The sequence below is a fragment of the Ictidomys tridecemlineatus genome, chromosome 3 (assembly GCF_052094955.1).
Source record: "Ictidomys tridecemlineatus isolate mIctTri1 chromosome 3, mIctTri1.hap1, whole genome shotgun sequence".
In the NCBI taxonomy this organism is placed as follows: domain Eukaryota; kingdom Metazoa; phylum Chordata; class Mammalia; order Rodentia; family Sciuridae; genus Ictidomys; species Ictidomys tridecemlineatus.
Window position 1 is genome coordinate 143,873,878 of NC_135479.1, and position 26,440 is coordinate 143,900,317.

Below are 26,440 nucleotides of genomic sequence, written 5' to 3' on the forward strand. Positions count from 1 at the left end.
CATAGCTGCTTCTACCTCCATGCTAGTATTAGGGTCAAGATCATCACACTCTGACTCCTCGGAACTGTTCGTCTCCTTGGTTGGCAGCATGAGGAAGGGGGAAGAAAGAGAACATAGTTAGAATGCAGGTAGCTTTGGCTAGGAGAGAGGAGAACTTCAGAGAAGCATGGTCGATGGGAAACTGGGCAGAGAAGCAACCAAGTGCTTTGAATATGGGGGCATGAGTCACAAGGGCAGCAGCATGCTCTTTTAAGGGAGAGGAGGCTGGCACTGTGGACAGCTGCTTATCTCACAGGAAAGAGCAATGGAAGCGGCTGAATGAAGCATGAGTGCTGTGGAATTTCAACTGTTGTCTCCTGTGAGGCTGGACTTCTCAGATGGGGGCCAAGGAAAGCACACAATTTCTTTTCCCCAAGAAGGATGTTAGAATGGGTGTTAGTTGCTATTACTCTGCTTAAGGGGGCAAACCAATTGCCAGGCAGACAATGACACATTTTCACAAAATCAATGAGTGTGGAATTTCCATTGTCCAGAGGAAGGTCTTTTCAGAGGGCTCAATTTACACAATGGATATTATATTGTTGGGGAAAACAAGGGTCAGCTAAATTCAGGACCTGTGATTTCAAAGTGATAGATGGATTATTACAAAGCAATAACTTGAGCTTTACCAATGTGCCTCTCTGCCACACCTGTGCATTCGGAGAGGCAAGTAAAATGCTTAAAGGTGATGTTGTCTGAACCCTGGGGAAAAGAAATAAAACTATACCAAGGACACAGTGGCCCTTAAACTCCCAACTTCAGCCTTTCACTGAGTTAGGGGTTTAGAGGGCATCCCTAATCCCTTTAACCTGCATGTATTCCCAAACCTAGGATACTGAATGGGCAGCTTTGAGAAATTTAATATGAACGAAGCATCTTGCATTTCTAAGAGAATAATGCTGCAGATAATTTTGCTTTAAAACATCTGCATAGTATAAAAAGAAAAGTATAAAAGAAAACAAAAGAAGTACTTACTTGAATTGAAGTTGCCAGGAGAAATAAAAAATGAAAAATAAATTGATCTTGCATGCAAAATCCTGCTAAACTACTTCCCCTCTGGTCCCGACACTGGGCCCCCCAAAAATAAATAAATAAAAAATAAAAATCCCCATCCACCCCAATTGCCTTGTGAGAATGCTGCGGGGTGGGAGTAGATGAGAGGGACACAGCTCTGGAATACCTTACTCACTTTAACAGAGACTTTGTTGCCCAGAATATCCTTGGGTTTACGAGGCCCTGTGGCTTCATTTTTACCCGTGTTCTCCACTTCTGCCCGCTTTCTCATGCGTAGAGTATGCCATGAACATGACTTCCTGTTGTACCAAAAAATGCACCAGTCAAAACCGCAGGTTGGGGCAGAGTGAGGCGGTGGGTGGGCTCACCGCCACTGAGTCAGGTGAGGTGCTCCAGTCCAGCCCTGGCTTCCAAGGCCCCAATCCTGCACGCCAGGTAGTGGCTGGTGGCTAATCTCACCTCCCACCGGAAGTGAGCAAGGATGAACTTTGACCCTTCCTGAGGGATGTACAAGAGTGATTACAGTAGGTGGAGAAAACATGAGGACTGGATCATTAAAGTTCCCTGGGAGGTTTGCAGATCATCTGATGGAGGCTTCTAGGACTGAGTTCTTCTCATGAGGGCAGGGTGGATTGGAAGCAATGAGTCGGAGTGGAATAGGGAAGTCAAAGGAAGTGTATTCTATTGTGCATGAGCTACTGACAGTTTCCCAGGCCTATATATAATGAACCAAAAGGATGATTTTGAGGTTCCATCTTATTGTTTATGTTTGGGTATGGCCACTCCCAAATACTGTAGAACAGACAGGATTTCTGGGGCAGCTGACTTAATAAGTGGTTGAGCAGGACTCATGTATCTGGGTACTTTAGGACAAAGGGTTTTGGACTATTCTCTGTATCACTCAATGTTTGTGAATATAGGTCCTCAAGTTTCCCTGCTGAGACAAGACCCAACATGTGCTCCCAGGGAGGTGACAGTGGCAGAGCCTTTTCATGCCTTTCTAACTTCTTTTTTTCCCACCAGGAGTTTGGGAGCTCCTTCTTCAGAGATTCTATAAAGGGAAGGTTGGAACAGAGCTCTACAGTTCCACATCTATCAGACTTAAAGACAAAGACAGCAAAAGTCAAGGCAAAAACAGCATCATAGACCCTGAGCAGGCAGCATCAATTTTGCGTGTGGGCACAGGGTTTGGGTGAAGTTCCAATCATTGTCTGCAGTTAAGTGAGGCTTGAAATCCCATCAGTGTGCCTTGTCAAACATGGGGAGGAGAATCTTCATTAAGGGAGAGGGATAGGTGAGATTTAGGGGGAAGGAAGGTACTCCAAAACACAGAGCATCTCCTTGACACTCCTTATATGCCAGGATGTCCCAAGGGAGGTGTTCCAAAAATAATTCATCACCTAACACACAGGCTCAACAATTAACCTGAAGAGGAAAATGCAATCACAGGTTCCTGGGTCTTTTGGCACAGTGAGTTCCTTTAGAAGGCCAGAGCTTGCCTGGACCTCCTGGCTGGGCAGGCTCTCTAGATGGCCTGTGTTCTAGTACCTTGCTCCAGCTCTTCTCTCAGAGAGAACAGGCATGGAGCAAACCTTTAGCTCAAACTTTTACTCCCAAATCCATGTCCCTGGCTCCTTCTAAGAATATCTCAAGTCAGGGAGGTCCTTGCTGAAAAGGTCCCCTGGGGCTGTCAGCATGGTGTGTACGTATATGTGTGTGTGCACCTGGAAGAGTGTTCTTGTTTATCATCACCCTCTGGGCTCCTCAGTACGCTTGGTAAGAAGTGACAAATGTTAAAAATAGCATTCAGAACACTTAGAGTAGTGTAAGTGGCAGGACAGGCTCAATTTCAATTTTTCTTCCCAGAAGCACTCGTCATCATGTTCTGGGGAGCTTCCATCTCTTGGCCACAAGCCTGGGGACTGATGTGGACACAGGGTTCCTGTGACATTTATCCAGTAGGCACTGCAACCAGCTCTGACCCCTGTGGTCCTAGCATGGGAGTGACCATCACTGATAAATACCAACACCATTTTTAGGCAGTTTCTCTCCTCCACCTACACCAATTCTCACGCAAGAGAGGCTGATAAGGACCAAAATGAACAGTGTGTATTTCAATTTGTTCTCTTTCCTTAGCTTGAGCCTCCTCTTCCCTTCCCTCCAATGGGAAGTGTGAATGAGTGACCAAGAGACCCAGTGAGGAGGAGGAAGCAGTGCTTAATGCCTGGTAACTAGGGCATAGGTCACTAAGAGTTGGCTCTGCCAGGCCGTAGGTTAATGAGGACGTCAGTGCTTTAAGAGTCTCTATTCCCAGAGTTTCCTAAAAGGCACCCAAATCACACATTTTTAGAATAAAATGGATTGGGCCCAGTTTGTTTTAGGGGCCACTACAGATTTCCAGTTGGATCTGCATTTACCTGGCAAGGCCAAGGTAATCAGTAGCTTCTATCCCCTGACCCAGAAGGGCCAAAGCAGCATGGTTTTGCTGGTGCCATGGCTCAGGTACCTCACTGGTGTGCCTTGGGCCCCTTCTGTGGCTGACCACGCAGCATGAAAAGCAAGCCAAACACTGTCTCTCCTCTAGCCATTCATTTACGTCAGCACCTCAAAGTTGTCCAGTTGTTAGGAACCCATTGGACAGCATCTCATCTCAGAAGTCAGAGAAAACCAACAAGGGCTGTTTAGAAGGAAAGGCTACGGTCATAGCTTTAGTGATAATGACACTTTTTATGTAGAAAAAAAACTGCCAATGCATTCAACCAACTCCTAAAATATAGAAAAGGAAAGAAAAAAAAGGAGAATCATTTGCACATTTAAGAGTTCAAGAATAATGAGATGGGGGAAAAAGGGTCAACTAGTTTTTAACTTCATTAAAACATGCTCATGGTGAAAATTTATTTTACATATTTAAAATAGTACATTTAAAATTATTAGTTACATTACAGGTACAATGATGAACATTGTGACTCTCCATCATATTGCACAACCTGACTTCATCCATATGGGTTTCTTTAAATAGTGCAAAATATTTTATACAGGAATGTGTTCGGAAGGGTTTTCGCAACGAAAATAAGGAAGAGAAATATCTTACAAATTACCATGAACATATATTAAAGTGACACGGGAGGGGGGGAATTTTTAAAAAAGTTACAATCTGTACAGAGGAATTGCCACAGACAACCAAAAAGTTCCCTCTCTTCTGGGAGAAGCAGCGGGCTCTGACCTACTCAGGTCTGGCATTTGTGCTAAGGTCATTTTTTGGTGTCAATCAAAAAAAAATATATATATCTCAGTAACTTCATACAATATAAATAGAAGTCCAGTCCAGTGAGTCCCGTGGTGGGTCAAATGTAGCAACGGAAGGCATGCCTTTTGTCACCTAGGGTTTCAGTAGGGTTCTTGTCTTAATGAGTGGGTGGGGGGAGAGGGAAAAAAACAAACAGAAAATTATAAACAAAAAGCAAAGAAAAACCACAACCACCACCAACAGATTAAACCAGAACAATCCGGCCTGGATGCCGCACGCTGCGGGAGGTGCCAGCACTCAACCCTTGGTTCCAGTGGCACTGTCGAGGATAAGCAGCAGTAATTCCCTACTGTGTGTTTGCATTTTTGTGTTCTTTTGTTTCTGATTTTTTTTTTTTTAAATCCACATACTCCTTTCCCGGGGAAGTCAACGAGGCACTTACTTGATGCTCCCGTCGCTATTTTCTGCTGCTGCTGTGGCTTTGGTGAGGGGCGCCAGGATGCTGCCGGGGACCCAGCCCTCAGCTGCGGGGGAATGGTCGCTGGCAGGCTGGTACACCAGGCACATGTTCTGCTGGTTGACGGCAAGGACCTGGACCACCTCACCTTGGCTCACACAGATTTCATTCTCCTTCAGTGCATAATAATCTTTGATCACAGCCATAGATGAGGTCCCGTTGCAGCCACCCAAGTCATTCTGCTAAAAGCCAAGGATGAAAAGGACATAAACACAAGGAGGCTGGTTCAGATGTGCTTGCTCTGCACCCTACTGCATGGCTAAGGCCAAGCCATCAGCAGGCAGAACATTCCTTCAGTAATAATATACTCATAAACATGTTCTCACATTACATAGGATAGTAAAGTAAAGGGTGAACAGGTATAAATACTGCTAGCCCTAGACCAAGCAAAGGTGTAAAATACCCTCAACCTGAAAGCCCCTTCATAGTATGCAACCTTCCTGATAGTGTTCTCTTGCTAATGGCAGGAAGAACCTGGCACTAGCCTAGGGATACATAAGTACCTGACATAGCACGGTCAGAGCAAAGCTCAGGTCAGGGGTCACCATCCTCCTCTGTGGAAAGAACACAGATGCTTTGCTACTACATTTTTTTTTTCCTTTTGAAAAAACATCAACTGACCTTGTTCTACATTCTGAGCCTCCTTGAGACAGGAGTGAAGAATACACTTTTGCTCCATTTGAAGGCAATGCCATGACCTACCTTGGCCCAATTCCCTGTGGGAACAAAATGCCTCACCTCCTGCCCTCATTAATAGGGAAGGTGCTGCCTATTCCACCTTTTCACTTGAGTCTCCACTAGGGCCACTGCTTCTTGATAGACCTGTACCTCTCCAGGAGGCCCTGGCGCCTCTTACAGCATGCTGGGAACCAGAAACTCTTCAATATGGTTGACCAAATGCCAAGCTGACTTCCATTGATTCACAAGGGCTGTATCTTTATAAGGGACAAAGTCATTTCCAGGTGATATGATGAAATAGGTTGGTACAGTCAATATGAACAAAATTGAACTTGGACATTAAGAATTAATTTTAACAAGAGGAATATCAATTAACAATTTTGGGAAAAATAAAATGACACATTCAGACTATGTAAGTAATCAATGTAGGCTGCCCTATTCACAGACTCATTGAGCTCTAGGGAAAACCGAGGCCTGACAAACAAACTTGCTGAAGTTTTAAAGCAAGTGTGTTTCAGAATGTGGAATATAAACCAGATCACTTGATTCCTAACCTAGCGCTTTCCCCATTTCTCTCTTCTTCTTACTACTTTTTTAAGGGTCAAACCAGCTGTGTAGACTAGTTCTATGGTTAGGTCTACAATTATCCTCAAGTAATATCTGAAGCATGGATTGTGGAGACTGGCTTCCCCGTTCACACATTCATGATCAGCTTCTGCTTGCCACATCAGCCACTGGGTGGTGAAGAACTGTGAACTTGCTTCCCTAGGTGCAAGATGGGCCATCATTAGAAAGGGCTGGCTCCTCAATTCCAGAAAACCAAAGGCCAAATATGCTCTCTGCTATGTGGATGCTAACACATGATGGGTGGGGGTGGGGGAAGGGAAGAACAGAAGTTCAGTGGATTAGACAAAGGGGAATGAAAGAAAGGGAGAGAGGATGGGAAGAGGAAAGACAGAATGAATTGGACATAACTTTCCTATGTTCATATATGAATATGCCACAGTGAAACTCCTCATCATGTACAACCACAAGAATGGGATTCTAGTTATAAAAAGTTATGCTCTGTGTAGGTATACTATGTCAAAATATACTCTTTGTCAAGTGTATCTAAAAAAAATAAAAAATAAAGAAAGAGGAAAAATAGGGCTGTCTGCAGATGGCACACACTGGAGTCGTGGCTTTTAGATTACGCATAACCACTACTACTCTATTTGGTAAAATTCAACCATTTTCAAGCTTATCATCACAATAATCCTTTGTATCTATTAAGTTTTTGTAGCTGATAATAGCCCTTTAACACAGAGTGTCTGAGTCAGAGGGAACTGGTCTAACTCAATTTATAGGAGAAGAGAGGAAAATAATTGAGACTAGACTGTATTAAGTGGAGTGTTCCTGCTAAAATAATTAGCATAAAAAATGCTGTTTCCTAAAGTGGCCTCTGAGGCTGTGCTTGCAGGGTGGTGAAGGCAGGAGTGAAGAGCTGGCACTTACCTTGCTGGCCTCGAACTTGTCCCCAGACTGGTGGTAGTCAAACCCTGGACTGCCATTGGAGGTAGATATCTTCAGGGGTGGCAGAGGTGGGTTGTAGGTGGAGCCCTTTGGGGGCTTCTCTGAGCCCATGGGGACAGAGGAGTAGGGCCTGGGGCTGGCTTGGGGAACTCTAGCAGGCTGGGACCGCATCACAGCTGTGCTCCTTTCTTTCCGCTGATACTCAATGGGTGACTGTAGTGCTGCAAGGTAAGGGCAGCCGGTCATCCTAAGCTTTGGGAATCCCATGAGGATCTGGAGGCTTACCAGGTACTGGGCTTTGTGCTAGGCAGAGTGTGGATATGTGAGGAAGTTACGACCTTTGTTTTTATAGAACTGTGAGAACCAGGGCACCTTCCTAAATAAGGAAAATAAAAAACAAAATGGCAGTACATTCTAGGTACCAAGTGTTCAAAGGGAGGGGAGGAGAGCAGGCTCTGTGGGACGTGCTTCCAGGTGTGTGTTGTCTGGGGATAGGGGATTGGGAATAAAGAGCTTTGGGAGAGGGCTGGCTGTCCCTCTGATATTTAGATTCTGCAGGAAGGAAGCAAATGAGAGGTCTTCAAGGAACAGGCTGGAGTCAGATGTCCCAGGAGCTGAAGCCCTTGGGTTTCCATGGAGAAGAAGATTCAGATAAGCAAGGGAGGTTGAGGGTGATGAAGTGGATGATCTAGAAAGCCAAGACTCTTAGGCTAGATTTAATTCTGCAGATCATGAAAAAGGACTGGATTAAATGAACTTTAAGGGGTTGGATTGTGGCTCAAGTAAAGCACTTGCCTAGCATGTGTGAGGACCTGGGTTTGATCATCAGCACCACATATAAATAAATAAAATAAAGGTATTGTGTCCATCTACGATTAAAAAATGTTTTAAAAAATGAACTTTAAAGTTGTAAATTCAGATTCTATCTCTGGAGACACATTTTATGAACATCAACCTTGTAGTAGTTGGCAGAGGGGTTGAAGAGGAAGAGACAAAAGGCTTCCTGTCTAATTTAGAAGCCAGGAGACAGTAATCAGCAAGAGGCCACAGGATCTAGCGAGAGCAGGGTTGTGTGAATATAAAGCAGAGATGAGACTGATGGTCTAGCTGGGATCAGCAAGCAGGAAAGGAAGATGGCTCAGGTTGGAGACTGGGAAAACGGTAGTCAGTGCTCAGAAGACAGGAGAACAAGCTAACTTTAAGAGAAAGACATGAGCTTTGTTTTATTGAGTTTAAGATAACCAAATTCCCAAGATTGATCACTAAAGAGGTACAGCCAGGCAAATGCCATCCAGGTAGAATGCTGGATGACTTCAAGGACTGGCCTGATGACATTATTCTGGTCAGTAATCAGTGTGATAGCTAATGGGTTAACAACAGGAACCCTGAGAACTTTCAGTTGTAAAGGTATTTCCACAGTGACAGGTCTGCATAGGATTCAACATAGGGCCACACTCTTTTCTATTTGAGTCTTAGGAGGGAAAGATGGGTTGAGATGCTTCTGTGTGTCTCTGTAAATAAAAGCCTGGCCCTGGGCCATCACCACAGCCTTGTCTCTCAAGTGTGGCCAAGTAGGTAACAGGATTGCAGAGCTCAGACTTGTGCCTGGGGAATTTTCTATGGGCATTAAATGTTTAGGTAACAATAATCTAGTTAGTAATCAAATCTAATCCATGACTCAATACCTAGGATGTGAAATTGTGTTCCTACCTGGTTATCTGCAATGGTTGTGCTAAAACATTGGAGAAGAAGTATGCTTTCTTAAGTTAGCTATATAGAAGCCCTACCACCTTCTTCAAAAATTTTTTAGTTGTTGATGGACATTTATTTTATTTATTTGTACGAGGTGCTGGGAATCGAACCCAGTGCCTCACATATGCTAGACAAGCGCTCTACCACTGACCCACAACCCCAGCCCCAAAGCCCTACCTTCTTTTATCAGCCTCAGTTTGCATCATTTGGATCTTAGGATCAGAAAAACTGTATCTCTGATAGGTTCAGTGTCTTATGCCACAGTCTGTTTCTTTCTTTGCTTTGCTTGTTAGGGAGCTCAGAGATACATGTAAGTCCTTCCACTAGCAACTACATTTCAATCTTGTGGTTAAGAGCCTAATTGAAATCTTGTAGTTCTAGGTTCACTTTTTCTATCATCTAGTGTTTTGTGACTTTGGATAAGTTTCTTAACTTCTCTGAGTCTCCTTTTTGTCACCTGAAAAAGAGTAGGATGATAATACTTGTCTTTCCATGTTGATGTGAGGATAAAATGTGAAAAAAAAAACAGGTAAAATTGCTTAATATAGTGCCTGGTGTACAATAAGGACTCAATATATGAGAGTGATTATTGTCACTTAAACAGTTTATGGTTTCACATTTTGTCCTACTTTATTTTTCTATGGTCTTAAGTTGTTGAACTTAAAATCCTCATTCCAGCTTAGAATCAGAGATTACTAATTAGTTGGATGCAATTTAAATGGATATATTTTGTATATTTACATGTCTTTACATTAATCCAAAATTGTATATTCAGAAATTTTAAGCTAAATACAACTTTTGCTACTATCCCTCAGGGGGGAATTTTAGATTTTTTTAGAATGGAAAAGAACTCTAGAGAGTCTAGTTTTTTCTACCAACCTTTTGTATAGCTGGAGGGCAGAGGGCATGGCCCCCCCAAAACTCTTTGTAAATATGCATATTCTCTCTTAAAAAGTCATGTCATCCTGCTATATAATCTCTTTTTTTTTTTTTAAATAAAAACATTGTGTTTACTCCTTTACCATGGAGAAAACTGACACTTCAGGTCAGTGGGCCATGCTTCCTTGTAGCCAATACTGCTGGCCCACCATGGCTCATCCCAGCATGGGTAGAGTAGATCTAGCCCCAAACTGTCCTTTTCTTTTTTTTCTTTTTTATTCTTTATTTACATATATGTTTTTTGGTCATCAATGGACTTTTATTTTGTTTATTTATATGTGATGCTGAGAATTCAATCCAGGGCCTCACACATGCTAGGCAAGCACTCTACCACTGAGCCACCACCCTAGCCCCAAATTCTCCTTCTCAAAAAGCAAGTCAACTGAGGCCCAGAGACACATCGTGCCTTGCCCAAGTCCTCAACTAGGATTTCATCTCTTATCTTTCTCCACAGCATTCAGTTCCATGCTAGACATCCAGAAAATGCTATATTGTATCATTTGAAAGTCTATCTAGTACTGACAAGATCTAGTACTGACAAGCAGAGGTGACAGGCCCAAGGGTTGGCCCATATATGAGTGTACATGTATATGTACATGTATGAGTACACCTACCATCTAGTGCCAGCCTGAGTACAGGCAAGTGATATATGCAGAGGTGGACCTGTGGATATGTGTGCATGTGTGTGTGAGTGTGTGTGTGTGTGTGTAGACATAAACACATAGGCTTGTGATATAGTTGTCAGCACTGTACTGGGAAGAAAGGATGGGACACTTAGAGCTGGTCTTGTGTGTGTTTGAATGTGTGCATACAAGTGTGAGTACATATGGCCGTGGAGTCAAGTCTCAGGGCAGTCAAGAGGAGGTGATACGTCTGGAGGAGGTCCTGTGTGCATAAGTGTGTGTGTGTGTGTGTGTGTGTGTGTGTATACATCCAGACAGATATATTTGCTGACTGTCCAGATTTACTTTGCTACTGGTTCCATTTTGCCTTCAACTTCAGGCTCCATTTATGTTTGAGAGACTTCTGAGCTCATCAATTCAGCAGATCAGCACTAGTGTAAAAATGTATACTTCCTTCACATGCCAAGAACAATGTGAAGAAATCCCAGCAGGGCAAAAATAAAGAAACAGAAGAAGGTAGGGACTCTCCTTCATTCCACATGTTAGGGGATTCCTGGAGGGTCATAGAGAGCTATATTCTCTATATAATCAATTTGTTGGGGGTATTTTGGAAATTTAGAGGTAGTGATCACTTCTCAATTGACAGGGACAAGGTCATTTAGGAGGGTGGCTTATCTGGGCCCTTGCTGTGTTGGGAACAGAGAAGGGATTGGAACGGATCTGTCAAATTCTGTTATCTCTACAAAACCCTAGTGAGGGGTTGCGGGTGTAGTTTAGTGGTAGAGCACAAAAAATTTAAAAATAGGAAAAAAAAAATAGCCTGAGAGAGTACCAGTCATTAGCCACCAAGTGTGAAAACACACATCATTGCCAGCCAGCCCCCATGAGACAGGATGTCCCCATCTCAGAATTTTTCTAAAATTATTACCAGCTGGTAGTGGTGGCCAAAAAGCATGCATGGTATGTCCTAGAAGAGAAGATCTCTTATGTTGGAAAGATGGGCCTTCTTTCTCACACCCAATCTGCTCCATTTGTGAATTCAGGTTCAAAAGAATTCTAAAATGTTTCTGAAAAGTAAACAGTTGGAGTCCATATAAAATGTGTTCTGAGCTCATAACTCTCCAAGAGCTTAGACCCAAGGAAGGTAAGAGGTGTGGGGTTCCCTGAAAAGGCCCTGCAGGAAGCAGGTGTGGCACATACCATTTAAGAAGTCTCGCTGTGTTTCTAAGACTTGATTGATGTCCTGCACCCAGGCCTGCTGGATGTCCGAGTTGGCAGCTTGCAGAATGACCCTTTCTGAAGTCTCCCTGTTCATGAGGGCGAATTTGCAGGGGTCATTGTCCACGTTTTCCTCCAGGACCAAATAATTCATCTGGAAAAAACAAGTTGATCCTTTTCATATTGAAGTTGCACAAAACAGGTACCTATTACTGTACCTCAAAGTTCTTTTATCTCAGAGAAGTTTCCAAAATTTGCTTTGGACTTAATAGGAAATACTCTTGTTTTTTGCCTTTGGGGGAGGGGAGAACATGCAGGATCTTGCTGAAGACCAGCTGGGGGCCTGTCACTGTTTCCCATGGGTGATCACTGTTTTTCCTTCAGCCTACTTGCTGGAAGGCTATTAGGCTGAGAGGTCCTTGAGGCTCTGAGTCCTCACCACTCCAGGGCCTCATCGGAGGGACACAGCTCCAAGAACTTGGCTCTTCCTTTCTGCATGCCTGCTGGCCCCTCACCTTGATGCTCTTTTTGAACATGTAGCCTGGTGTAAGGGAGCCCTTCCTGAGCAATTCGCTGAAGATGACAATCTGCTCGAAGAGGAATACACGCCTTTCTTTGGTCCGGGACTGCATGCCGGCGTCCAGCTCAATCACATAGAATGTGTCCTGCTGCAGCAGCTTGCCCTGGGCGGTCAGGGTGCCCTGATGGAGACAGAAGCCAGAAGCCAGTGAGAAGCAAGGCGGACACAGTCCTTTTGGGCCATATGACGTTCCCTTCTGGGAACATGGAAAACAGATGGGCACTAAAAGCCTTGGGAGTCTAGTAAGACACTGAGTTGGGACCCACCCACTGGGACAGATTGAGGCCACTATCCTATTCATACAGGGCCCATGAGGGAAAGGACAAAAGGGTAACAGAACCATTAAAAAATAGCTCCCAGGAAATGCCAGAGAAAGGTAGAACTATTAGCTAAAAAGGAATGGGAATTATCCTGGCCCTTCATGATTTTTATTAAAAAGGAGAATAAGCCTGGAGCAGCGGCACATGCCATAATCCAGCAGCTTGGGAGGCTGATGCAGGAAGATCATGAGTTCAAAGCCAGTCTCAGCAAAAGTGAGGTACTAAGCAACTCAGTCAGACCCTGTCTCTAAATAAAATACAAAATAGGGCTGGGGATGTGGCTCAGTGGGTGAGTGCCCCTGAGTTCAATCCCTGGTACTCCCCCTCTCCCCCCAAAATAAGAGACTAAAAGATAAGCAACACTTTGAACTAGAAGTGGCCTTTCTGTCCTTGCAGCTCTGACAATAGTGCCTGCCTCCCCTGTGGCATGGGCCAAGCACCTGGAGCACTCTGTAGCCGGGAACTTGGAACCAACCTGTGGCCAAGATGTGTGAGGCAGGCAGGCCTCAAGTAATCTGACTAGCCAGGACCTTCTCTCCTTCCTCGATTGTTTAGGATGGGGAGAATCTGAAGTTTAAGTGTCCTGCTAAGGTCAAAAGGTGAAGTTGGGTTACCATATATATAGGCTCTACATCACATGGGAGATATTTCTCTGGGTCCTGTGATTCTTTGTCAAATGTCTCCAGCTAAGAGGCCACAAGCTACATAGCTGAAGAGGTACAGTATATTTGGCTTGTTAGCTTCTGATGTGATTTTCAAAGACATTGTCAAAGGGAATATGCCCAACCCAGCAAGTTGCACAGAGGCTTACAGAAAGCCTGCACAAAAAGATCCTGGCATCTGAGACAGAGGTCAGAAGCCCTCCTCTGCACTGTGCTCTTTCTCAGGTGACGACTTTTACTCTTTAGTGCAAATGTGGGCCATTTTCTGCACTTGGTGCCTTATTCCAAACATGACCTGGCATAGGGGTCATTTTTTCTTTTGTGTGCCTGAGAAATGCCTGCCCTCTGCTTGGCTTCTCACTGCCAAGGTCGACAGCCAAACAGGCTTATCTCTACCCTGGTCCAAAGTTAATATTAAGCCAGTGACCAGCTAGCCAGGAAAACTCTAAAAGCTCTATTAATATTATACAAGAACCTGATCGTGTGATAGAGGCAGCCAATGCTAAAGAGAAAGCCAGAGATTGGAGAGGGAGGGAATTAGAAGAGGGGCTCCAGCTTCTACCCAGTCCCAAGCCATGGATTCAGGGAAGAGACATACATTCATTGTCTTTCTCAATTAGCTGAAGGAAAGCAAAGCAGATTCTCTGCAGCTTGATGAAAACAGGTCAGTGCTGCTTGATTTCAAAGAGAAAAGAACTGCATGCTCCTGTGTGTGGGCTTACGTGGACACACACACATGCACCCTGAAGGCTCACTTGGGTTGGATGGCACAATCAGATGCCATTCTTCCAGAGACCCGAGAAAGGCCAGTCAGACTCTTGTTCAGAAAACACAGGGGCTTCAAGATCCAAGAGCAAAAGGGATTACTTGGTTTATCCAGAATAGCCTCACACTTGGCATAATGCCAAGGGAGAAAGTGTAAAAGTCCCTCCAGTATGACCAAAGAAAAGCCACACACACACTCAAAGAGTGTATTTCTGCTGAGTAACTCTGCTTAAGCTAACATGTCAGGTCTGCCTTGGAGAGCCAGGAATCTAAGAAAATGAACAGCTAGAGACCTTCCACCTAGTTCCTATCACAAACAAACATAGAAACCAGATAAGGACACACAGGATAAGGAAGACAAGACTCAAGAATGGCTCAAGAATGGCTCAAGAATGTCATGAGCCCAACTTATTCACCCAAATCTGAAATATAGCACCTCCTGATTAACTTACACCACTAGTTTACCTGTACCATTTTATCTATTCTGATTTAGCTGGGGAGTGGGGGATGGGGAGGGGGGTCATTTACTAATTATCTCAGCTTCAAAGAATCCATTTTCTTCAAAAAGGAATAATGAAATCATAGATGGCAGGATTTACTGGGAAACAGAATTAGAAACCCCACATCTTTTTCCAGGGGGATCAGTAACTACTGATCCCCCTGGAAAAATTTAATAACTGTTGGTTATAATTTTATCATATTAATATTCAAAACATGTTTAATTTATGAGATTTGGACATCAACTTTTAATAGTCATTTATTAAGTATAAATTAGGAAAGTCAATTTGTCTTCAAATGTTCACTGTTAAGGGCTGAACTGTGTCTCCCTTTGTCCCCAATTCATATTTTGGAGTTCTGACCCCCAGGACCTCTGAATATGACCTTATAGGGACATGGGGGTCTTTTTTGTGGGGGAGGGGATCAGGGATTGAACTCAGGGGCACTCAACCACTGAGCCACAACCCCAGCCTTATTTTGTATTTCATTTAGAGACAGGGTCTCACTGAGTTGCTTAGTGCCTCGCTTTTGCTGAGGCTGGCTTTGAACTTGTGATCTTCCTGTTTAGGCTCCTGAGCCACTGGGATTACAAGTATGCCCCTCCACACCTGGCTGGAAATGGTGTTTTTATAGAGGTAATCAAGTTAAAGTGAGGTCATCAGTCTGAGTTTTAATAGAATATGACAGATGTCTTTATAAAAAAGAGAAATGTGGACACAGAGACACATCGACGGGATGTAAAGACACAGGGAGAATGTCACTGAGCATGACATCAGCCTCAACAAGCCAAGGAGAGGGGCCTGAAACAGATTCTTCCCTCATGGTGCTCCGAAGGAAACATCTCTGACTACACCCTGATTTCAAACTTCCAGCCAGTTACTGATCCCCTATCACAAACAAACATGGAAACCAGACAAGGACACACAGGATAAGGAAGACAAGACAATTTGGCTCAAGAATGTCATGGGCCCAACTTATTCACCCAAACCTAAAATATAGGTTTGGGTAAATAAGTTCCAGCCTCCAGAACTGTGGATATAAATTTTTATTGTTTAAGTAACCCAATTTGTGGTACTTTCTTTTGGCAGCCCTAGCAAACCTGTGTGTTCAGTTATCCTTGGGACATCTGGCTTTGTTCCTTAGCATGGTTCTTCTCTTCAAAGTTCAGAAATGTGTCCTGAGAGGTTTTAGAATTAGAAATGTTCACTGATCTAAAAATTCAGTCACTACATAGATCTGTTTAACAGAAACCATCCTCTCTAAAAAAAAAAAAAAGACTATTCATTTTCCCACTTAGGATCTATGTCCATCACATATCCTGCTATCCAGCTGTCTCTCACATTCTCAGTTAGGAAGGAAGAGGGAAGAGGTCATTGCCAGCTTTAATTATAAAGAACTTTGGGTTTTTCTAAATTCATTGGAATTCTGACTCCAGTTTGGCCAAGAGCTCTATTTCTGCCCTATCACTGGACTTTCTAAATAGATGCATCTTCCAGGCCTGGGAACCAGAGGCCTAGGCAGAGATGGCAGGGGGCTTCAAAGGGAAGAGGCCTCAGTACTTGGCAGGACTCCCACCCAGAGGAGAGAGGGCTGGAAGCATTCCAAGGGCTCACCTCAAAGCCCTGCAGGCGTCCCAGATTCATCATGTCATTGCAGCGTTTGGGAACAAGGCACATTAACTCCACAGCTTTCTGCGGGAAAGAACACCGGTCACTCAGGAGAGAGAACAGCCTTTAGACAAGAAGCTCATGCAATTCAGGGCTAGAAGACAGGGACCTCGCCTCTTGTTAGTGCCTTTATTTTAGGAAAGCATGTGGTCCTTGCTGCCCACTCTCAGAGGACCATGGGGCTCTGTTTACATGGAGGTTGTTGGTCATCTGTGCAGGGGCTCCATGTCAGTCACCCATGTTGGGGCATCATTACCTCGTCCATTCTTATCCCATCTCCCTGCTTTTCCCTCCTCATCTTTTCTTTCTTCTTTCTGTTGCTTCCTGATAGCCCAAGTAACAGCTTTGCCTGGCTTGGGAAATACTGAGGTTTTGACCTAAAATAGCCTGCCCAGAAAGGCTATAACCTCTCTGGCTTAAAATAATCCCCATGGTGACACAAAGGACTTCACCTAGAGAGTAATCCTTGGAATGGAGGTGGGGGACTGAAAGTGGAATATTTATATGTTGGAGTCAAATACTACTTGGATTTGTGGATAAAGTTACATATTGGATTTGCAATTTTGCCCACTCTCCGGAGGATGTTAAAGGTGTCAAAAACCACCTTTCCCTATTACAGATCTCTTGCAGCCACAAAGAGAGCAGCAGTAGGCTAAGTGCTAGGCTGGCCCAGGACAGAATTCTTGAATTCTAGAAAACAACACTTTGCACATTAACTAGCCATTTTTCATGCTGCTAAGAGTGAGAGGAGTTGGCCTGGACCCTTGGTTTTCCTGAGACAATCTTTTCCCTTCAGGGCCTAATGCAGTCCCTAAGAACAGAAAGCATTACAAGCAGAAAACTCACCTCGATATCTGAACACTCCAAGCCAGCCTTCTCACTGTATCTCAGGAAGTCCTAGCAAGGAGAGGAAGCAGGGAGGAGTCCAGGGAGGGGAACAATTCGTCAGTAAAATAGTCAGAGAGCTATAAAAAAACTTATTGTAAAAATGCAATAACATCCTAAGGAGTTTCTTTCTAGGCAGAGGTGACAATGGTCTGCAGTAGCTGAGAAATGAAATTATGAGTCATGCTAGATGTAATGACATAAAGAAGACCCCCCCCCAGGACATTCAACATTTCAAAGCTAGGGGAGATGGGGAGGGAAGAAGGAAGGGAGGAAAGTAAAGTGGATAATGACAGGACAGCATGAGAGGAAGGGAAGTCCAGACTTTTCCAGTTAGTCTCAAATTCCATAGGAGAAAAAAAATCAAGTCAAACTATTATTTAAAATAAAATATGATCAAGTTTTAGGTTTCACTCATCTAAGGTCTTTAGGGCTTTGCCCTTCCTTTCTTTTTGCACTCATATTCCACTCTGAATTTATGTCATTATTTGTTAGTTTTGAAAGGTATTAAGTCAGTGAAAAAAAGTGAACTGGAAAAAAAAATCAAGTAACCATCAGTTTTAAAGGCAGAAGCAAGAGCTATGCAAATTATCTGGGGCAGAGCTTACAGAGTAATATAGTAAAGAAAAGTCTGCACCTCCAAAGCCCATGCCTGCCCCCCCAGTTCACAGTCCCTCAGGACAGTGTGAAGGAGACAGAGCCACTGGCTGTAGCCTAAGGAGATGCTCTTCCAGCCCTGGCCTGGGCTCCCAGCTTCTTACCTTGAGGAGCAGCTGGTATTTTGTTATTCTCTGAATGGGCTTGATAAGGAAGTCACTAAGCGTCAGCCGTTGATTTAGCTCCTGCTTTACCTCCTGAAACACAAGGGAGCTATGTTAGAAAGAAAGGAATCCAAGAGCTGAGTGTTCTGGGTCAGGGTTCCGAGGCATGGATCACCCATCCTCATGTTTCCCAATAAAGTTTAAGCATCTTCAAGTGAGGAAAAAGGTAGAAATGCCTATACATCCGCTTGTTTGTTAAAAACACTACAACATCACACAGGCTACTATAGCCTTCTTGCCTGGCTACGGTGCATTCATGGCAAGCACTGTCACACCTGGTCCTCTTGTCAGTCTTGGGAGACAAGCTGAAACAGGTTCTCTCATCTCTCCATAGCAGAGTCAGGCAAGAAGAGCTGCCCCAAGGACACAGTGACCCATACAGCTGAGCCCTGATCTCTGAGAGAAGGTGCTGCCTCTCTACCAACAAAGTCAATCCGTCCAGGCTTAAACCTCTGGGAATAGAAACCAAGGCTATGAAGTGACTGCAAACCCCTCAACCAAGGAGAGGCCTCAGCCCAGGGGGCCGTGCAGAAGAATGTGGGCACAGTTTGCTCCGGGGTCACTGGGGAAGGATCAGAGCTTCCAATCAGTCTCTGTTTCAGAACCATTCTGCTAATGGCAGCTCCTCCCGGCGCAGTCCACAGCTGAGGCCAACTCAGCTCCTTGCAAGCAAAGATGCTCAGGGGAACTAAAGTAAGCAGCTAATGGCTCTGTTGAGGCAGCGACTCCTGTGGGTGGAGGATGGCTGGTGTTTCTGAATGTGGCTCTCTTGGCCTGAGTTCCCCCTTCCTGTTCAGCAAAGCCTGAGCAGCTCACCTCAAAGTAGGCGTCGTACTCAGCTACGATGTACTCTGAGCGTGGCTTATTCTGGCAGTACCACACGTAGATGTGCAGCTTCCGCTCCTGACAAAACATAGGGAAAGACGGGGAATGCGACAGTCAGGTATCTTGTGTCTTGTGCTCGCTCTCTGAGTGCTGAGCTATTCTACACATGGAGATGGGAACAGGGGTGGCCCACACTTGGAGGAACACTGAGGCAGTTAGGAAATGTAATGGGCCAGACCCCACTTCCACATGGCCAAGATGGTTTAAGAAACAAAACAAAACAAAACACAAAATAACCTCAGAGAGGGGAAAGAAGAAAAGTGAATCCAGGAAGAGTGGAAGAAAGAAGGAATTTTAAAGTGAATGGGGAGGAGACCAGTGTGTCACTCACATGTTTAATAAAGAGCTGGGCCAGTCTGTCTTGCTCTTGGATACATTTTTCCAGTTCAGCCAGGAAAAAACTAAAAGGGGGAAGAGTATAAAAGGAGGAAGTCACACTGCTTGGAACTTCATTACCTCTCAATGGGAGATAAATGACAGGAGATTCCCTTCAATCTCTGACTTTTACATCAGATGCAAGAAAAGGATTCTAGAGTCCAGGATTTCCCAGGATGCCCTGACCCTCAGGGCAGCTGGGACACTTACTCCTTATGCCAGTCATAAATCTGGTGAATGTTCCCAAACACGATTTTATCCTTCCCTCGCATATCCTCAGGAACGCCCTTCTCTTCTATCCTCTTCATGAAGCCCTGCAGGGGACAGGCAGTAGTTACAAGAGGATGCACCTGAGAAAGCACCATCAGGTCAAGGGTCAAGGCCACTTGGAGCACCCAGAGAAGCCCATGCTTTGTGTGAGTCTGAGGGTAATGCTGCTGTAGTTTTTCCTATTCAGCCAAGACTCTGCCCTTGGGCAGAGTGAGAATCAAAACTTTTATGAAGTTTCTGGGTGTTTCTATGTCTTAGTGGTACAGCACATGCCTAGCATGCGCCTGGCCTTGGGTTGCATCCCCAGCTCTGCCAAAAAAAAAAAAAAAGAAAGAAAAGAAAGCTGAACAAAGAAGAAAACGATCCTCTCTCCTTCCCTGTCTCCTAACTCAAGTTAATTATATTTTTAAAGACTCAGAACTAGATACATCTGGCCTATAAATAAGTCATAAAATGTTAACACTTTAGATTCTGTAGCAGTCCTATGTCATCTCATTTCAGCTGTAAAATCAGGTTGTGAGGTTGTTCAGGCAGCACATGGCCCCATCAGAGAGACAAACAAATAAAAAAAACCCAAGGTACCCATGTTACATTACTTTTAATCATACCACTGATGTCTGAATTTCCTGGATTTCAGTTTCTCAATCTCCAGATTCCCAAGGGGGAGAGTGACTTTCCATAAATTAGAATTCAGGTCCTCTCTATACCTGGTTAGTCTCTTTATCCAAAGCTCAGGATTGGCAAATACAGAGCCATCTATCAGCAGAGTTCACAGGATGAGGACTTAAAGGGCAACTGTTAGGAACCAGTAGGCAATTTAAACATTAGGAATTCAATTTTTAGAATTCCTATCTTTCTTTTTAAGATGCTAAATAAAAGGGCTCTAAGCCATCTAAATTATCCATTTACTTCCTTAGGCTTTGTCCTCCAAAAAAGTGTCTTAAGTCCTCAAAAGTTAATCCCTATGGAGCTGGAGCTGTTGTATTTATTACCAATTTGATTCCTAACTGGGGACCTGTCACTCTTGCTTATTGGTGGCTTTTTCTTTGTCTGTCTCCTTAGTAGCTATGACATTCTCCTTGAACTCTAAGGAAATGTGTAAGCCCCAAGATTCCACTCAAAGTTACCTGGTTTGTGCCCAGAGTGCTCAGAATTCTGAAGAATATATGTTCACACGAGGAAACATCCAATAGCCTCTTAAGATCATAACTTGGTCACCCCAAACAAGGTGAAATGGATGCAACTCTAATCAAGAAACTCCCCAAATGCTATAATATTTGTGCCCTTACCTCTCTCTAAATATCATAAATGTTTCAAGGAGAAAAAAAAAGTGCCTGCATATTACATTTGAATTATACCCTTTAAATCATCTGTGTGTGTGTGTGTGGGGGGGTACTGGGGACCCAGAGGTGCTTTACTGCTGAGCTATATTCTCACCCCTTGGGTTTTTATTTTGAGACAGGGTCTCCCTAAATTGCCAAGGCTGGCCTTGAACTTGTGATCCTCCTGCCTCAGCCTCCTGAGTCTCTAGGATTACACACCTGGCTATCATTTTAATACCCATTCCTGCAAATACCCAGAGAGAGTAAAATACATGCAGCCATCAAGCTAACCCCCTGCCCATGTAGGGTCCAACCTGCTCCTAGTTGGGTGAGCCCAAACTCACTCTGCACCAGATACTCACCTCCACCACAATCCCCAGGTCCTTGACATAGTCTTTCTCTGTCTGTACCAGCTCATTCAGGACAAACCTGAGCAGGAGATGAAGAATAATGAGGGTTCCTCTTTATTGTTAAGCAAGAAGTCTTCACACTAAGGTCACAGTAAAGTTACTTAAACGCCTTAAAGCACCCCAGAGTTGCTCACTGCTGCTCTTTGAGGGCACGAGGCCAGCAAGGACTTTCCCTTAGCCAGCACACAAGTCAGACAAGGATGATGAACAATTGCTTTGAAATCCTCTTTCTACTTTTTATATCTCTTTCTCCCTGAATGACTGTAGAGACACAGGGCAGGAAGAACTACAACTACTTTGGCAAAACTGAGTTACAAAAGCTTTGAGGCCAAAGGATCAATATGAGACTCTTATTCCTTCGTTTCAGTTCCATTCTTCCTAAAGAGAGGAGAGAGACACTTGTTTGATAACAAGCTGTTAAGGCCCCAGAAATGCAGATATGGAGAGAAACTTTTACTTTATAATCTAGAAGCTACAATTATTCACATGGGTATCTATGGTAACTGGCTTGGAAAATCCCCAGTCAAGGCCAGAAAGGCTGACTGCAGACATTCCTCACTCACAACTTTGAAGGCAGCGCTCAGTCCCAAGACGCAGGATTGAACAATGGCAAGGACATTTACTTTCTTGGCTTCCTTGTTAATTATTTCTACTTCTTAGAGCATTTACTATAAGGCCAGTTACTTCATCTGGGTTTTCTCATTCTTGTAAAAATGTAGGTATTGTAAAGCATACTTTATTTAATGAAAATACTCAAATGGAAAGATTAGGTAACTTGCCCAAGATTACAAAGTGAGGGACAGAGATGGGATTTGAACCCAGTTGTTCAAGAGTCCAAAGACTGAGCTCCTTCATGTAGCTCACTGCCTGGCAAATGGCTGAGACTGGCTCATTGGAATCCCAGAAGCCTCAGCCCCAAACACTCCTCTTTTTCTGTCCAACAGTGAAGAGGAAGACATAAAATGCTTTTGGCCCTGCACAGGGCAGGGGCTGCTCTGAGTCTACTGGAGTCTGATTCTTTACTATCTGATTTGAAAAGGTTTTGTCTGAAGCCACACAAGTATATTTTTGGCTCAAGTGGCAAAAGGGGTAAAGTTCTGAGATGTCAAACAAGGACCCCAGTGCCGGGATTGTAACCATTTTGAACCCAGGAAGCAATTCAGCTGAAACTCTTGTTCTGTGTGACACTGAGGAGCCACCAAATCCCCAGGGTCTAGGGGCCTTGGGGGCCAGAGAAGGAAGCAAAGGAACACATGCTTCTTTATCAGCCTGCTCAGCACTTCCAATCAGTTCCCTCCAGCACAGACCAGCGAGTGTTTCAGGCCACAGGAAGGAACTGGCAAGGCCAAATATATAAAGCATTCAAATATATCTTTAGCATGACCCAAGTACCGCTTGGAAGACAGTGGTTAAAGAAAACCACAGGAAAATGAGAGTGGGAATTTGGGGCTGGGAGGGGCCTGTGAAGATGAGGTCTACTGCTCTGTCTCCACATGATATTTTTATCTTCAGCCATTTGCTGACACATTGGGGCTGGCTAGGCTTGTCAGCCTCTAAGAGAAGGGGACTTGCATCAGGTCTGCTGGGGAGCCTTGCCTTTTTCCCTTAAGGGGCTGGTAAAGTATCTGGGGGAGATTAAGACACATTAAAAGACATTCTGAAAAGTTACCTCAGAGATTTAAATTATATTCATCTTAAGGCAGTACAGGATTAATTGCCAAATGAATGAATAATAAATTACTGTCCATGTTCAATTCTTATCAGTAAAAGTACAAACATATGTTGTTCTTTGGTCCCTGTGAAATTCTTCCAGCTATAATTTGGGCCCACTTCTAACCCTCTCTCTTTCACAGTGGTAGGGAAGGGCTGGTCTTCCACAGGAAATCCTGTAGAGCCTTGGCACTGGCTGTTCCCTCTACCCAGAACACTCTTCCTCATGGCTAACTCCTTACCTCCTTCTGGTTTTTGTGCAAATGTCAAAACCACTTAATACCGCAGCCTGGCCACATTCCTGATCTCCCTCATACTGCTCTTTTTTTTTTTTTCCAGCTTCTGACATACCACCTAATTTATTTTGTTTGTCCTACTTCTCCCATATATATCAAAAGGATGATATATAGTAAAAGGGATGAGACACTGTAGGGTAGATTTTCAGGATAGCTCAGGATGTGGAGAAATAGGGGCTTTGGTGAGAATGAGATGAGGGAGGAGAGATGGATCCCTGGGTAAAAAGGCAACACACTCTTGTGGTCCATGGTAGCAAAATCAGACAATATCATATTTGGACAATGGCTGACATAATTCTCATAGGCCTGGTCAACATGAGTGAGACTAGTGTTTGTCTTTGCTAAGGACCATTGGACACCTTGTGGGTCACTTCCCTGATGAAAACTTTTGTTTCCCTGATAGAAGCCTTGTTTTGGCTTGACTGATGTAAGCTAAGGAGAACCAGTTTTGTAAAAGTCCTAGGAAATTTCCCTGTGGAAATGACATTTCTCAATCTTGATTCCATTTACCAACTTCTTGAGGTTCTTCCTAAGCACCCATAAAGTTGTGGGAGTAAGTATGAAATTATAGAGTTTGCATGCCTCTTGTTCTTCCCCACAGTGAGGGGACAGCCCTGCTTTGACACAAGGCTCTTGCTATGATGTTTCTATTTTTGTTTCCTAGGAAACAAAGTCCTAAATGTTCACTGGACACATTTCCCAGTAACAGAAGGATTTAGCCCCATTTATTTTTTTTATAACTGATTTAACAAAATGTGCTTTTTTGCTTTGAGGTCTATCCCTCCCACTTCCTTATCAATTTGCAGTGACTTGGCAAAAGGAGTGATTAATTTGAGGGAGAAGGGCAGACTAACAGCAGAGAGGGACCCTTCCCATCTGCCTACCCTACTCTCACTGCTGCTCACGATTTCACACTGAGCTATGTTCAAGACTTATTGGCAGCTGGCTTCCAGCTCAGCCAAACTCTGAATAAGAAAACTAAAGTAAGGGAGGAGTTATGGTTCTGTATTACTGGCATCCATATCTTCCTTATCATCTCACATAACAGGAGGCATATAACCCGGACCTTGCATTGCACAAGGATCTTTGTGAAACAGACTGCAATGTGAACTGTATTTTACCACTAGCCATGCAAAGTGGAAAGGCAGTTTTTGTAGAACTAAATGATGCAGAATTAAAGCCCTTGGGGAGAGGTTGAGATGAGCTCTACCTGGCAGTACTACAGCTTCCTCTTCTAATCTCTCACTTGCCTATACCTAAGGCATATTGCCTCTGGTGACCTCCACCAGATTTTCTGCCATGATTAGGGATTCTCTGGTACTACAGACCCATCTTAATGGTCCCACAGTTTCCCTTTTATCAGCATGTTTAATATTTCTATCAGATCTTAGTTAAAACCATACTTTGTCATTAATAGCTGCTACTTAACAGAAGACACTTCAGCCTAAACTTCTTCAAGACAGTGCCAAAGTAGCTCACTGTTCATCACTGTTACACAGAATAGATCTGAGTCACCTTCACATCTTTCTGAGATCAGTCGAAGCACAGCATGGGGAATCCCTAAGTACCCCCAGCCCTTCACCACGGTCCGCCACACCTGCAAGAGTGGGATCTGGGGAGTTACTTACATCCTGCCTCGAAGGGCTTTGGCTTTCTGTTCTTCTTCCAGGTTTCTGGGAGGAGTGGGTGGGGTCATCCCCTCATTTAGGCAGCCTGTAGGGTCTTTCAAGCTCCCCCGGTAGGAGCCTCCTTCAAGAGTCTAAAAAGACAAGAACAAACAGCTTCAGAGAACTGTACACTGAAAAGTCACTTGGAAGCCCTGTGTCCCCCAGTCTGCCCACAACCAGCTTGAGAAGTAACAGCCAAGGCTGTTCTCACTGATTCACAGTGAAGCATTAGGACACCAGAGACTTCCACCCTCCTGCAGCAGGGAGATCTGAGCTGTCGCCTTCTTAGGCAATCAGGATGTCCTTGGCCAACTTTCCAGGCCTAATGAAATTGCCCATTGTCAAAGCAACTTATCTCTGTGTAAGGGCTCCAGAGGGAAAGCTAATCATTGCAATTCTGTACCAAATAAGGAGTTAGAAAAGAAAATCTGTTGTAAGGCCATCAAATGCAAATTGATAAGGGAGTAGGAGGGATAGACCTCAAAACAAACAAGCAGGGTTTTGTTAAATCAGTTATAAATCTTTTGAAGAGGACAAGAAATAATCTGTAGATTTAACCTTTTCAAAAAACATCTCTGCTAAGGTTATTTACCAAAGACTTCCTTTCATTTACTAATTCTTCTCATTTCTTTTAAATCAAGTGCTATAGAATCAGAAAAAAAGAAGTTAAATGGCTTAATACAGTCCTTCAAACCAGACAAATGAGAAGTTAGACTTTATTTATGTATGATGCATCAAAATGCAATCTACTGTCATGTCTAACTAAATAGAACAAATTAAAAAACTAAAAAAAATACAGTACTTTAGAAGGAACTAAGGGTGAGGAACAGAAATTCTAATTTCAGAATATTATGTGGACAGCTAAAATGGTTCCATGCTTCAGTTTTTGTCAATTTTCAGAACAAACCTTCTCTCTACAGATTTCTGAGAAATAGACAGAGACAACAGTTGTCAACCTCTCTGAAAAGTTAAAAATGCTCTGCAGTGGTGAGCTGCTTTCCCCCGAGGACAGCATTAGTAACAGTAAGAACACTCAAAGAGGGTCCAAGCTAATATTTTCATTAGTGCCCTGGGAAGACCCAAGCGACACCTACTATTTGATTATGTGAACTGACAGAAGCAACATGGAAAAATGATGATATGAGAGATCAAGGTCAAGGTGGGCAAATGTAAAACAAGCATGAGAGACAAATCCAAACCACCCAAGGCACCTGTGCATCCCAGCCACAGTGGCTAAACGGAGAGGTTTCACTTAGTAGTCTCTGAAAATGGCCCTAAGTTAAAGTCACAAAAATCAAAAAAGTGTCATGCAAAAAGGTAGTAGGAACAACAGACTAAGCCTGATCTTAAATGATCTGCACTTGACATTATCTATCAGTAACTGTGGGTTTTGTTTGTTTTTCTGTTTTATGTGTGTGTGTGGCACTAGGAATTGATCCCAGGTACACTCTACCACTGAGCCACATCCTCAGCACCCCCACCACTTTTTAAAAAATTTGAGACAAGGTCTCATTAAGTTACCCAGGCTGTCCTCAAACTTGCTATCCTCCTGCCTCAGCCCCCCATGTAGCTGGGATTACAGACATGTGCCACCATGCCCAGTTTAGCTGTTATATTTCAACATAGACCAAACAGAGGCAGGAAAGTCTGAGGAAAAGAAACATAAAAGGAATGAGGATCCTGATGGACACTATGTGACAAAGGACGGAAACTTGAATCTGAAAATCTCAACACTGAAAGAGATATCCACTTTTCTCTGGCCTCCCAA

The 26,440-nt window shown here is 43.7% G+C and overlaps 1 protein-coding gene across 28 annotated transcripts in view; it reads right to left on the reverse strand.

Moving 5' to 3' along the window:
• Positions 1-26,440, reverse strand: part of Kalrn (kalirin RhoGEF kinase) — a 626,048-nt gene that overhangs the window by 41,064 nt on the left and 558,544 nt on the right. For 12 of the 28 annotated variants that reach the window (XM_078044074.1, XM_078044072.1, XM_078044070.1 and 9 more), the window contains 14 exons: positions 24,634-24,764; positions 20,952-21,018; positions 19,208-19,311; positions 18,954-19,023; positions 18,554-18,640; positions 17,678-17,770; positions 16,878-16,928; positions 15,978-16,055; positions 12,055-12,240; positions 11,522-11,693; positions 6,990-7,228; positions 4,743-4,999; positions 1,229-1,352; positions 16-75 (listed from right to left, as the gene is read on the reverse strand). In XM_078044074.1, coding sequence (XP_077900200.1) covers positions 16-75; positions 1,229-1,352; positions 4,743-4,999; positions 6,990-7,228; positions 11,522-11,693; positions 12,055-12,240; positions 15,978-16,055; positions 16,878-16,928; positions 17,678-17,770; positions 18,554-18,640; positions 18,954-19,023; positions 19,208-19,311; positions 20,952-21,018; positions 24,634-24,764 — 1,719 coding nt within the window. Of the gene's footprint in view, positions 1-15; positions 76-1,228; positions 1,353-3,934; positions 5,000-5,873; positions 6,261-6,989; positions 7,229-11,521; positions 11,694-12,054; positions 12,241-15,977; positions 16,056-16,877; positions 16,929-17,677; positions 17,771-18,553; positions 18,641-18,953; positions 19,024-19,207; positions 19,312-20,951; positions 21,019-24,633; positions 24,765-26,440 lie in introns of those variants that run through there. The other 16 variants (XM_078044082.1, XM_078044083.1, XM_078044097.1 and 13 more) reach the window with 6 other exon arrangements.